The 13,083-nt window shown below is 47.3% G+C and overlaps 1 protein-coding gene across 2 annotated transcripts in view; it reads right to left on the reverse strand.

The window, feature by feature from the left end:
- CDK14 (cyclin dependent kinase 14) overlaps positions 1–10,621 on the reverse strand; it is a 223,208-nt gene extending 212,587 nt beyond the window's left edge. The window contains exon 1 of one of the 2 annotated variants that reach the window (XM_081163263.1): positions 9,952–10,619. In XM_081163263.1, the coding sequence (XP_081019389.1) occupies positions 9,952–10,051 (100 nt within the window). In that variant the 5' untranslated portion in view covers positions 10,052–10,619. Of the gene's footprint in view, positions 1–9,951 lie in introns of both variants that reach the window. The other variant, XM_081163264.1, reaches the window with a different exon arrangement.
- Positions 10,622–13,083: the final 2,462 nt, after the last annotated feature.

Raw genomic sequence — 13,083 nt, forward strand, 5'->3', positions numbered from 1 at the left:
ACATTCAGTTGTCTCCTCTAGCTTAGTAGGACTTGAATCTGCATGTTTCTGCTTTCATTCAAGCACACCTATGGGAGCTTGCAAGTGAAATGCCAGAAGTTGATTGTTCAATAAGCCTATTGTGAACGCCTTGCTATCCATTGTTTACTTATATAACATACCTTGCTTAATGTATTGCCACACTTCCCCATAACTTATCTCCATCTCTTTCTATCCACATGGAGTTGGGCAACTAAAATGCAGAGGAGATGGCCTAGGGCTGATGAGAGCTGAAGCCCAAAACATATGGAGGACACCAAGATGGTGAAATCTAAGTTACACCCATATTTATGGCCCACTCATAAATGGTTCAAAATTAGTAACAGGGAAGAAGAATGGGTAGCTGCCTAATGGATAGGTGAAAGCCTGCCTTCATCTTCAGGCATGGCCAAACTTGGCCCTCCAGCTGTTTGGGAACTACAACTCCCATCATCCCTAGCTAACAGGACCAGTGGTCAGGGATGATGGGAATTGTAGTCCCAAAACAGCTGGAGGGCCAAGTTTGGCCATGCCTGATCTATATGAATATACCCATTAACTTATATCAGGGACAAGGACTTTGAGGCATTATAGAATGTTGGACTTCAGGCGACCAGAGGCAGGGCCTTTTCTGTGGTAGTGCCCTGTAAATGGAAAGCCACCAGATGCATCTGCTGTCAGATGAAGATCCCTAGATTATGTTGTGGCTGAAGGAACATTCCACAGAAGATGACTACATATGGAGGATTCATTTCCAGGTCCCAGGTATGAGGCGCAACGGGGGGGGGGGGGAGTATGTGGAGTCATGCATGCATGAGCACATTGCTTTGCTTTGCTCCTTCCACCTCGGCAGGTAAAGGATGGCCCACCATAACTTTAAAATTTCTGGTAAAAAAAAAAGTCAAAAGTATAGCTAAAAAGGCATCTGTGACTATCTACAAACTTAACATTGACAAATTTTAGTATGATAACTAGCACTTGCAGCTAGGTAGCTAAAACATTAGACCAAATGGACAATTCTGCTCACAGTTTAACAATAAAATCATCAAAATGCATCTTTTTACTGCAGTTCAAGCTATACGTTATAGCTTTTTCCACAGAAAGGCAGCTTAGAGACTCTTATCACCAAGGAGTGAGAAAATCACCTTATGTTTAAACACCCAGACAACGGGAGTGAAACAGGAGAGAAATTGAGAACAGCTGTAGCTCAGCATCTAACTTGCAGCAGCTGAATTAGATGGTAGCAAACAAAGTTACTAGCATACAAAAGAAAAATGCTCAGCTTTTACAAGATAGCTGTTACCACCTTGCTGATTAAACTTCTAGCCAAATTCTTGAGTTTTAAACTAACTCCTGCACTCTTGGCTCACCTCTCACCCCAGCTTCCTACCAAAATACATGATCTTTAACACACATAACAAAAGATAAAGAGTTCCTTAAACACAAATATTTTTATGTACACACTTAAGCCTTTAGGGTGCATTTATTCAAAACATTTACATGTTGCCTCTCCACATATGCACCCAGGACAACTCGCAGTCTTAAGAGAAGTAAACAAACATAAACAAAAAAACTGCATTAAAAAACAGCAGCAATAGCACTGCAGTTAGATGGGCTTCAACCAGCTCCTAAAATGCAGAGGAGCAAGCCCTCTGGCAGACACCTCTGGAGAGACAAGAGCTACCACAGAAGAGGCCCTGCACCCGATTGCCACCCAGCTAAACTTTGAAGGAGACAGAAGCCAGACCAGGGCCTCTGAAGAAGATCTAAAAAATATTAGCAAGTTCATAAGGAGACAACAGATCTTCTGTTGTCTGTCTCTAGCAGCAGTCTATCCTTCTGCATTAATGCTACTAAGCACGACCGCACATCTCCATCCTAGCACAACCATGCAGAAGGGGCAATCACACTACCTACCATGTGTTCACTACCCACCCGGCGAAGTGGCATTTTTAATCACTGGGTGATTTTGAACATCAGCCCTCAAACACCAGGCAAGACCATGCCAAATATCATCATCCTTAAAATGTGACCTCCTTGCAAACTTAGCAAAGTATTCCAGTCCAATAACATGTGATGCAATTCTGCTAACGAAACCAAGCAGGTTTAGCCTTGTAAATTGCTGGGTGGAAACTACGTACCTGAGAACTATGCACAAGCTGCTCCGAATTCCTTGAAGACAGGCTTGTATTTAAGTAGATTGTGACACAAACTGGCACAAAAGTTGGATCAAATCCTAAAATGCTTAAATTTCCCAGTGCAAGCAGAATGTGAAGTCTGCAATTAATTCCATTTGGTCTCTGAAATATTTAGAATTTACGTAGGGCAGTTACTCAGAATGCTCTTAAAACAGCTTCCATGGGTTTTGTTAGGAGCCCAAGAAAGTGATGTTCAAGCTTTCAGAAGAGTCACTTCTGAAAACAACCAGTGATGTGGTTGGGTGCCTTTACAGTGAGATCCTAACCAGATCTACGCAGAAGTCCAATGGCACCTGAGGGCACTTACTCCCAGGAATTAGGATTGCAGCCTTGGTGTCTATAGTGTGCCTGGGGCAACCTTTCATGAGCTGCATTTCCTCAGAATATGGAGGGGTCGTACTAGTAGAGGGTAAGAACCAGAGACAAAAGTGAGTTTTGTTCTCTCTGCATTTTTCTGCCTTTGTCTCCCATTCCTAATCCCATTTTTATATCCTCCCTGCTAACAATGCATTTTCCACCTTTGCAAACTAAGCAAAGGAATGCAAGAAATTACCCCCAAGGCCACTTATGCCTCAAAAGCCACAGGCTGCCTATCTCTACTTGAGAAAAAAAGATAACTAGGGAGGGAGGGAGGGAATAGTGTTGCTTTTTTAAATATATTTTTTTCCTTTCATTATCCAGGAATATTAGAACTGTAGGCTAGCCACCAACGAAACTGAATCAGGAATAATATTCCGGTGACAGACAGGCGCAATTCACAATTTGTTTATGGAAGTCACTGGAACAAGATAGGGCAATAGCCATCGGTCACTGGCTTTAGAAAGGCAGAACAGGCCTATCTATGGCTATTAGCCATGACAGATAAATGACATTTCCAGGATTAAAGGAAATAAATACTAGCTACAGCCTGAGAGGGCTATTGCCTTTAGGTCTTGCCTGTGGCTTCTTGGGGATCTCTGGCTGGGCCAATGTGGGAAACTGGATACAGCACTGGCCTACAAGGCCTGCACTCTTCTCAACTTCTTATAATTAATGAATGGACCTCACTCCTAAACACAATGCAGTGGTCACAACTTAAGAGTTACAGCCTACTTTTATTTCCAGTGCGCTCATGCAATCAAGCGATTAAGAACTGCAGAAAGGGGTGAGCAGAAGGTAGATCAGAACCTACTAGCAGATTGCTAGATGATTTGCAGTAGATCCACAAGGGTTTCTGGTTCTCAAATGCTTAGCAATAAAGCACCTAAAACAAATTTAAGGACAGGTGTAACCAAATCATCCATATGGATAGGTGCACCAAATACATTCAAGAAATAGCCTCAAACCCGTCCCCTTCAGAATTAAGGAACTGCTACAAATCAGGAATTCTAACACAAGATACAGTGGTACCTCGGGTTAAGTACTTAATTCGTTCCAGAGGTCCATACTTAACCTGAAACTGTTCTTAACCTGAAGCACCACTTTAGCTAATGGGGCCTCCTGCTGCTGCCGCACCACTGGAGCATAATTTCTGTTCTCATCCTGAAGCAAAATTCTTAACCTGAAGCACTATTTATGGGTTAGCAGAGTCTGTAACCTGAAGCGTATGTAACCCGAGGTACCACTGTATTGGAATCTAGGCAGGAGTTTATCCTGAAACTAGCATTGCTCATGTCCACATGTGGGCCTAATTGGGATTTCCTCTTACCGTGGAAAATCTGACAAGTAAATATAGCCATTGTACACATCCAGTCAATCCTACAGACATGAGCACATTTTGTGGGGTCAACAGTCTACCGTTTCAGTGGGTTGCTTGTCACCAAACCCTATCTCCTCTATCTCCTCACCCAAGCACAACCCTGAACTTTTTGTTTCTGGGTAGCACCGAACCAAATAAATGCAATACTGTACCACTGACTGCCTCGTGCCCAGTTTGGAGAAGTTATTTGCTCAAGGACACCACAAAGCAAATGTGGGGGATTACATGGGAGACTATAACCACTGCACTTACATTTGGCTTTTATATGTGTGTGTATCGTCGTTAGCAGCAGCAGCAGCAGCAGCAGCAGCAGCTGCTGCTGCTGCTTTACACAAGACCGCATTAAAAGCAAAACAACAAAAAAGAAAATTGATATTGCTTTCTAAACTCTCCCAAAAAATCCACAAGCTTTTCCTTCTTGCCTATTGTGAAACATAGTAACTAGCTGGATAAGGTTGATAAATACCGTATTTTTCGCCCCATAAGACGCACCGGCCCATAAGACGCACCTAGATTTTAGGGGGGGAAATAAAGGGAAAAAAAATTATTTCCCCCCCCAGGTGCGCTGCGCTACACCAGGAGCTTGGGGCGTGCGGAGCTCAGCGCGCCCCAAGCTTCTGCGTGCCGGCAAGGTCTCCGCTAGCGTGGGAGAGCCGGGCGCCTCTCCCAGGGCTAGCGGACCCCTGCGCTAATCCAGAAGCTTGGGGCAAGCTGAGGTCAGCGCGCCCCAAGCTTCTGCGTGCCGGCAAGCAGTCCGCTAGCCCTGGGAGAGCCGCGGGGCTCTCCCAGGGCTGGCGGATCGCTGCGCTATACCAGGAGCTTGGGGCGTGCTGAGCTCAGCGCGCCCCAAGCTTCTAGGTGCGCGCAAGCAGTCCGCTGCCGCCCCAAGCCTCGCGCACCCGGCAGGAGGTCCCGCTGGGTGCGCGAGGCTTGGGGCGGCAGCGGACTGCTTGCGCGCACCTAGAAGCTTGGGGCTTGCTGAGCTCAGCGCGCGCCAAGCTTCTGCATGCCGGCAAGCAGTCCACTGCCGCCCCCAGCCTCCCGCACCCGGCAGGAGGTCCCGCTGGGTGCGCGAGGCTTGGGGCGGCAGCGGACTGCTTGCGCGCCCCTAGAAGCTTGGGGCGTGCTGAGGTCAGCAAGCCCCAAGCTTCTAGGTGCGCGCAAGCAGTCCGCTGCCGCCCCAAGCCTCGCGCACCCGGTGGGACCTCCTGCCGGGTGCGCGAGGCTTGCAGACACTCGCTGGAAGCAGGGGGAGCCCTCCAGAGGGCTCCCCGTGCTTCGGGCGACAGGCTGCCGCCCCAAGCCTCGCGCACCCGGTGGGACCTCCTGTCGGGCGCGCGAGGCTTGCAGGCATTCGCCCCATAAGACGCACCCCGATTTCCCCTTCATTTTTGGAGGGGAAAAAGTGCGTCTTATGGGGCGAAAAATACGGTACTTTCTCCTGCACTCTTCCCAGAAAATATATGTATATGTATATGTACTCAGGTTCAGAAATATTTGAACACATGTCCAGAATGGGAAAAAGCAGAGGAGGGAAGACAGTGGTGTCTGGTCCATTAGAGCAAAAAGAGCATTGCTCCACAAGTCTCCACCCCCCCCCCTTCCTGCCTTCTTACTAACAACCAGTTCAGGTGGCTAAACTGGCTGTCAACCCCTGTGTTGCCTTTGGAGAAGAGGATAGAAGCAAAATCAGAAATAGTTAGCTCTGCCTGTCACTGGGCTTGGCTTTGCTCTGTTGGCCCTCCTGCCCTGACATTCTGAATGGCCATCACTGGAGGAGGGAGAAGTGATTGGGGAGGAACAGAAAAATGCAGCCTAGACACAATCTTTTCAAGGTCTCCCCAGAGTGTGGATAGCAAGCCGCAGAACAGCAAGGGATACTGGGAATGTGTGAAAGCTAACTTGCCAAACACAGAGAGAAAAACAGGATCCAAATTATCTGTTTTGTGCCAGATCTGCAAAAAGCCTCAGATGAAGTTTGTTATCTCAAAGAGCATTATTCACCCTCTACCAAAAAAATAAAAAATAAATAAATAAATCCTTCCTTGCTATGGCTAATCTAACTTTGTAGCTTCAACAAATGGGTCTCAAGTCCTTGTGCCATCCCAAACAAGGTAATATTTTAAGCATTCAGAGTGGTCAGGTAAAGAGAGTTTGGTTTATATTTTACCTTAATTTGAAGGAATTACATACACACCAAGTAATCCCAACAGAAGTTTAATGCATATTTCTATCAGACATCCTTTTACACCCCTTTTCTAAGTCACTGCTGCTTGCAATAACTAGGAAACCATTTATACTGTCAAGACATACTTTTTTTAAGTTCAGCATTTGCCAATAGGGCAAAGTGGAAACAATTTTACAGGAAAATGTTAGCCTATGCCTAAAGAAGCTGTAACTAGGGTTTCATTTCAGGCAAGAAAGCGGGCGGCCAAAAAAACAAAACAAAACCCCAAACCCCAGAACTATATAGTGACATCAGAAATATGGATGTGGGCAGCAAGTAAATACTTTAATATAAATATAAGTAGGAGGAGCGTGTAGAAAATGATAGACTGGGATTTCTCAAACGCTATCAGTAGTCATCTCACCTGAAACCAAGAAACACCCTTCCTGTTTGTTTACCCCAACTTATTTTTTAAAAGTGCATCAAAAACAACAACAACTAAAGCAACAGTTTCCATTTCCTCTAGACCTCTCTGATTTTGGGAAGGAGGTGTGAGGCTCTTAATAGGGTCCTAAAACCTTCCATGGGGGACACGGGTGGCGCTGTGGGTTAAACCACAGAGCCTAGGACTTGCCGATCAGAAGGTCAGCGGTTCGAATCACCGCGACAGGGTGAGCTCCCGTTGCTTGGTCCCTGCTCCTGCCAACCTAGCAGTTCGAAGGCACGTCAAAGTGCAAGTGGATAAATAGGTACCGCTCTGGCGGGAAGGTATACGGCGTTTCCGTGCACTGCTCTGGTTCGCCAGAAGCGGCTTAGTCATGCTGGCCACATGACCCGGAAGCTGTACGCCGGCTCCCTCGGCCAATTAAGCGAGATGAGCGTCGCAACCCCAGAGTCGGTCATGACTGAACCTAATGGTCAGGGGTCCCTTTACCTTTAAAACCTTCCTACCTCCTTCTCAAAGCTTGGAAAGCACTACATAGGCTCTGGGAAAGAGGAAGGACTCTGGGACCCTATCAGAGCCTCATACCTCCTTCCCAAAGCCCAGTTCACAGACTGAGCGCCCAGTGCATGCACACCACTTGCACAGCCCTAAATCCACCCCTGCCTACAACCCTTCCCCATTTATTACATTTAATTTCTGACACTGCTGAATGACCCCAGACGCTTCCCTATCAGGCTGACGGCACACTGAAGTGGGTGTGTCTCTTTTTCAGAGCAAACTCTCTCAGATGATCGCCCTGTTAAGTTATCCAGTTTGTTTTTTTAAACAATAAAGTAAAGCCATAAGTAATGAGGATGGCGGGTTCAGAACAGAGGTGGCCAGCCCTTTTTCAGCCTGCAGGCTGCATTCCTTTCTAGGCAGCCAATGGGGCAGTAGTGGTCAGAGGCAATGAATTAAAATTCTAACGGGCTGGTTTTTACACACACACATAGCCTTGTCTCTGATGTCCACATCCCAGGAAGCAAGAGGCATTATCAGCCTCACATTGCACCCTGGCAAAAGCACTGAAGTAGGGAACAATGCAGGACTGCTAAGGAGTGTACGGCTGCAGACAGGGTGCTCCCTAAGGCCTGAGGCTCCCATCTCCTAAGCTGACTTGGAAGCAAGCACCCACCGAGTTCAGGGGAATTTTCTCAGAGAGATGTGCTCAGAATTTGAGGGTTTGTGCTGCGATCCTATACAGTACACACTTTGAGAATTAATGGGACTTCACCCCAAGTAAACGCACGTAGGGAGAGTTCTTGGAATTGTTCAAAACAGGGCTGTAAAGTGTCTTGCACAAGCATAGAGCCTTACCCCCCCTCCCTTTGTGCACACTATCACACTCTGTACTCTACAAAGGATATTCAGGACAAAGCAAGAAATACCGAAAAAATGACTAAGAACTCTGTGGCAGGCGGGGCTGAGTGAAGCAAAACAGTGGTCACAAGATTTAAGATAACAGAAACGAATGGAATAGTTTAGAAGACAGGGCATCGTTTTTCTATTCCTATGTCACTTCCAATTGGCAATCTGGCTGGGAGATGCAAGAACAGAAATTAAAATATGTGTGGCTCTCGCAATGGTGTATCAGCCTGCAAGTCCTTTGTGAGTCAGCAAGCCAGCAGCACTGTAGATTCATAACAGTATTAAGCAAAGATTTAAAGGAAAAGGAAATAACTTTGCATCCGTAAGTTGGACCAGAACCTCACAGTTCCAACAACGGCCTCCCTTACAGCTAAGCCATCTGGAAAACTAAGCTCCCACTTATTTATACTCCACCAGCAGAAACTAGGTAATTAAGTGGCATTGCACGTCCCTCTTTGGTTTTTAATTACAGAACAGGGCCTAATAAAATAGAGAGGTTCCTTTTGCTATAACAACAATATTAATAGTGGATATGTAGGAGCCCCCCCCCCCCGGCCACAAAAGAGGTTACCCCTCAAAATAATTTCCAAATACTGCTGCTCATTCATTGCACACTTTGTTACCTTCATCTTTGGGGGATGATTAGCTTACATTTGTGACTCATTCCTTCTCATAATAGGAGAGGAGGGTGCCTCTGAAAGGTCCAGCCAGGCTACACACAATATCAGTAGTTTCAAGTTATAAACCATTCGGACCCACATTACTCTGACTATTTCTACAACATAATGGGCATGTTCTAACTGGGTCATCTCATACATCAAATCCATGTTTGCCATGATTATATGCACTTGACAGCTGCAGTCAATCAAAGCAACAGTGAATGTATGCTACTATGATACACATTCATCTCATTCACATTTTTTCCAGTGCAAACCTCAGGCACATGTAACACAACCTGCACTAGACCTGAAGTCCTCCAAATGTTTTGGATTTACAACTCCCATCAGGCTCAGCTGCCATGCTAGGATTGATGGGAGTCGCAGGCCAAAACATCTGGAGGGCATCAGGTTGGCAAAAGCTGATTCAGTGCATTAAGTGGTTCATCAGGCACACGTAGGAGATCCTATTCATTCCCCCCCCTCCCAAAGCATAACACTCAAATCCATAACTAAAGGCTATTTGAATGCATGGGTCCAGTTAATACAGAGGAACTTCTTACTACCAAGTCCAGCACAGTCAGTAATTAGCATAGAATTAAAAATCACTACTCCACTTTCAATGCACTTTTGTAAAGGGGAGGAATTAGGGGCGCCACCTTTTAACCACTCTTGACTAAACGAAAGAGAACTTAGTTCAGGGTTTGCAAAGGAACAACTAATCTTAAATTATCTCCAATACACGAACATCGAACCCAAGATGTAAAATATACTCAACACAGAGTAAAGTTTTGTTACGTGTCAAGCATTAATACTCGACGTCTTTAAAAATAAATAAATTTTAGGGCTGTTAGCCCAAGTACATTGAATTAGGAATCACTTCTAGTTGAGAGAGTTATCTGGGTTTGGGGACGGGGGGTGTGTGAATCCGATCTAGCAGCAACTTCTGCGTATTCGACCAGATGTTGCAGAAAAAACTGAAAGCGGGAGGGGCGTCAAAAGAGAAAAAGAGGACTTCATCCGCATAAAGCGACCCAGAATAAGAGCTCTCCCCCCCCCCCCAACGCTTCCTCGCGGGGCAAGGGCACCCAAGGAGGAGCAAGCGAGGCATAAGCATAGCTGTCAACTTTTCCCTTTTCTTGCGAGGAATCCTATTCGGAATAAGAGAATTTCCCTTAAAAAGGGGAAAATGTTGACGTAAGCAATGCCGCCCCTCGCAGCCGGGAAAGCTCGCAAAAATGATGATGATAGACGCCCTACGCGCAGCTGAGCGAGCCTAATCCACCGACAGCCCCCGGCTTAACTCGCTCGCTCTCACCCACCGATTCGGCCGAAACTCTCCGACAAAGTTCGCCGCAACTTTTTCATCCTGCTGAGCTTCTTCTCGGCGGGCGGCGGCTGCGAGTCGAGCAGGTCGCACATCTGGCTCCGCTGGGAGAGCGCAGAAAGAGAAGGAGGAGGAGGAGGAGGAGAAGGAGGCGGCGAGAAAGTCACCCAGCGCCCGCCAGGGAGCGGGGCAAGAAGAGGCAACCTCAGCCCGAAAGGAGGCGGCTTGCCGGTGCTGCTCTGCACGCGCACAAGGCGCCCCAGGGAAAGCCCCGCTCCGTCCGGCTGAGCAGGGGAAGCGCTGCGCCCTCTCGCTCTTTTTACGCGGAGGTGCCCCGAGACGCAGCAAGCGCCGGGGCCGCCGCTACTTCGCCGTCCTCACCCATAGCCAAGTTTCTCCCGCCCGCCCCTTCGAGGAATTGGGCGACGCGCTCCCCGAGACAATGAGGGGTGGAGAAAGGAGGCGAGGGCGGGGGGGGGGTTATATCTGCGGGGAAGAAAGAGACCCCAGGAATGGGGAGGGTAAGAGAGAAAAGCAGGAGGGAGGGAAGGAGTAAGGCGCCGAGGAGGAGCAAAGCCCTGTCAGGGGCTGCGGCCAGAAAAAGGGAGGCTGCTGCTGCCGCCCCTCAGCCGAGCAGCTGCTGCTCCTCCAGCCGCGGCCCGAAGAACAACTCTCTCCCTCCCGGCCGCCCTCGCTCTCTCCCCTGGAGGCGGAGGCCGCCCGCGCCCCGCCCACACTCCCCGCTCCGCGCGCCGCTCATTGGCCCGGGCGAGGGACGCCGGCTCGTCGGGGAGTTTTCTTCCTCTCCCTCGCCAGCGTTCAATTCTCTTTCTTTCCCTCACAATGCAATTGGGCTCCTTTTCTTTTCTTTTCTTCTCTCTCTCTCTCAGTCGTCAGGCCCCGAACCAGCCCCGTTCTTTGCGCGAGGCTCACTGGATATATAAGGCGGGAACTTTTGCTCCCGAGGAAACTGCGCGCGGGAAACTTGGCGGCCTCTTGGAGTCAAAACGCCCCCCCCCCCACAGCGCAAGCCTTAAGCAAGTTTACTCTCAAGAGAAGCCCCGCCAAATTTGGCGAGACAGTACTTCCTTCTTTGACTTGGTCCCCTCCCAGATGTTTTAGACGGCAACTCCTACCATCCCTGCCTGTGCTAGCTGGGGCTGATGGGAGTTGGTAAGGATGCTCTCTAGGACAGGCTCTCCCAACTTTGGGTCCCCAGATGTACTACGACTCCCATCGTCCCTGACGGATGATGGGAGTTGTAGTCCAACAACAGCTAAGGACCCAAGGTTGGGAAAGGATGCTCAAGTACCCAACAGATTTAATTAGGCTTTTATGGTATGTTCAGGGGTGAAAAGTAGGGTGAAGTATATAAGCAGATGGGTGGTCCGGCAAGCGCTGTCAGTTTGTGGGGGCTGGCCTTTTGCACCAGCAACTTCTGCCAAAACTGGCATGTCACTCTGCAAAAAGTCCTGCTCGCTTTTCAGAACAGATGAATGCCCAAGCAGTTGACTTCCTCTTCTGCTTTATGATGTCCACATGACACTGGGTCAAGTGTTTCTGCAATAACAAAGGCTTATAAAAGGCAAAGTGTACACAGGTAGTGTTGAATTTTAACACATCAGTTGGCGAAGGTGAATTAATCTAGAGGGTATCCTGCACTAGGGGAAATGTGTTCGCCTTTGCTGCACATGTTTAACTGGCAGCACAAATTATATTTTAACCATTTGGCTCTGTATGTCTAGCACAGGGTACAAAAGCAGGGAGAAAGACAGAGGAATGGAAAACTTGGGTGAAGGGGAATGGAATATATTTGGAGAGAGCCTGGCTGGCAGGCTGGAACAGGCCATTCCTCACTGCAACATTTTGTTGCAGTTCCCATTTTGTATCTATATTTGTATGAAGGGCTAATGCTAAATAAATAGTGGCTTACCTCATGCCACCCTGCAGACTGATATGTCATTAATTACATTTTTATACCATCTTTTCTCCAATGAGGGTACTTCATCTGGTTCCTTCCCCTCACCTCTTTCCCCACCCCCCTGTAGAAGAGGTTGGTTTTATAGTGACTGGTCCAAGGTCAACCAGTGAGTTTGTTATTTTAATTAAAATATTTATTTGTGTGTGTATCACACACACATATATTATCTAGCAATTTTCAATATAAAGTAACAATAAAATGAGTTTGTTTTTCAAATTGCTATAGGCTGTATCCAACAGTGTTTGTGCCCGAGCAGCACAGAATTAGATTTGTGGGGTGGGATTTTCCCTTCCTCTCTTCTCTCTCTCTGCAACTTTCCATGTGCCCCCAACATCAGCTCTGGAGAAAATACTTTGGAATTCCCACTTTTTATTTACCTTCTTGTTTTTTGTACAGGGAATTTTTTAAATCTTTAATCTTCAGTGTTTAATGTATTATTGTGCTTTTATATACAGTGGTACCTCAGGTTAAGTACTTAATTCGTTCCGGAGGTCCGTACTTAACCTGAAACTGTTCTTAACCTGAAGCACCACTTTAGCTAATGGGGCCTGCTGCTGCTGCTGCTGTGCCGCCGGAGCACGATTTTTGTTCTCATCCTGAAGCAAAGTTCTTAACCCGAGGTAATATTTCTGGGTTAGCGGAGTCTGTAACCTGAAGCGTATGTAACCCGGGGTACCACTGTATGTTGGAAGCCGCACAGAGTGACCGAGGCAACCCAGTCAGTTGGGCAGGGTATAAATATTATTGTTGTTGTTGTTATTATTATTATTATTATTGTCTAGCACATCCCTATTTTCATCAGAGACATGTTGGAGGCTATGTTTTTATGATCTTAGCTTCCTATTTTCCCAGATTCAGGCTTGGGTGACACAGCAGAATCACCACTGGCCAGGCAAGGTCGGTGGGACTGAGAAGCTGCATCTGGAACAGTAACATAGAACAGAACTGGTTTACTGCCTCCGTTATCTATAGCGCTGGCACAGACGCTGTAAATGTCAGGAGTGTCTCCATAATGAAGACTTAAGATTCCTACACCAGGTCAAAAAGAGGACACTGTAGCATTTAGCCTCATAGTGTGGTTTGCAGCACAAGCTCTCCCAAGGTTGGACAGCGTTGAGAAAAGGAGCTGCCTTTGAAGGCCTTATA

Source organism: Podarcis bocagei, assembly GCF_964188305.1.
Source record: "Podarcis bocagei genome assembly, chromosome: 12".
In the NCBI taxonomy this organism is placed as follows: Eukaryota; Metazoa; Chordata; class Lepidosauria; order Squamata; family Lacertidae; genus Podarcis; species Podarcis bocagei.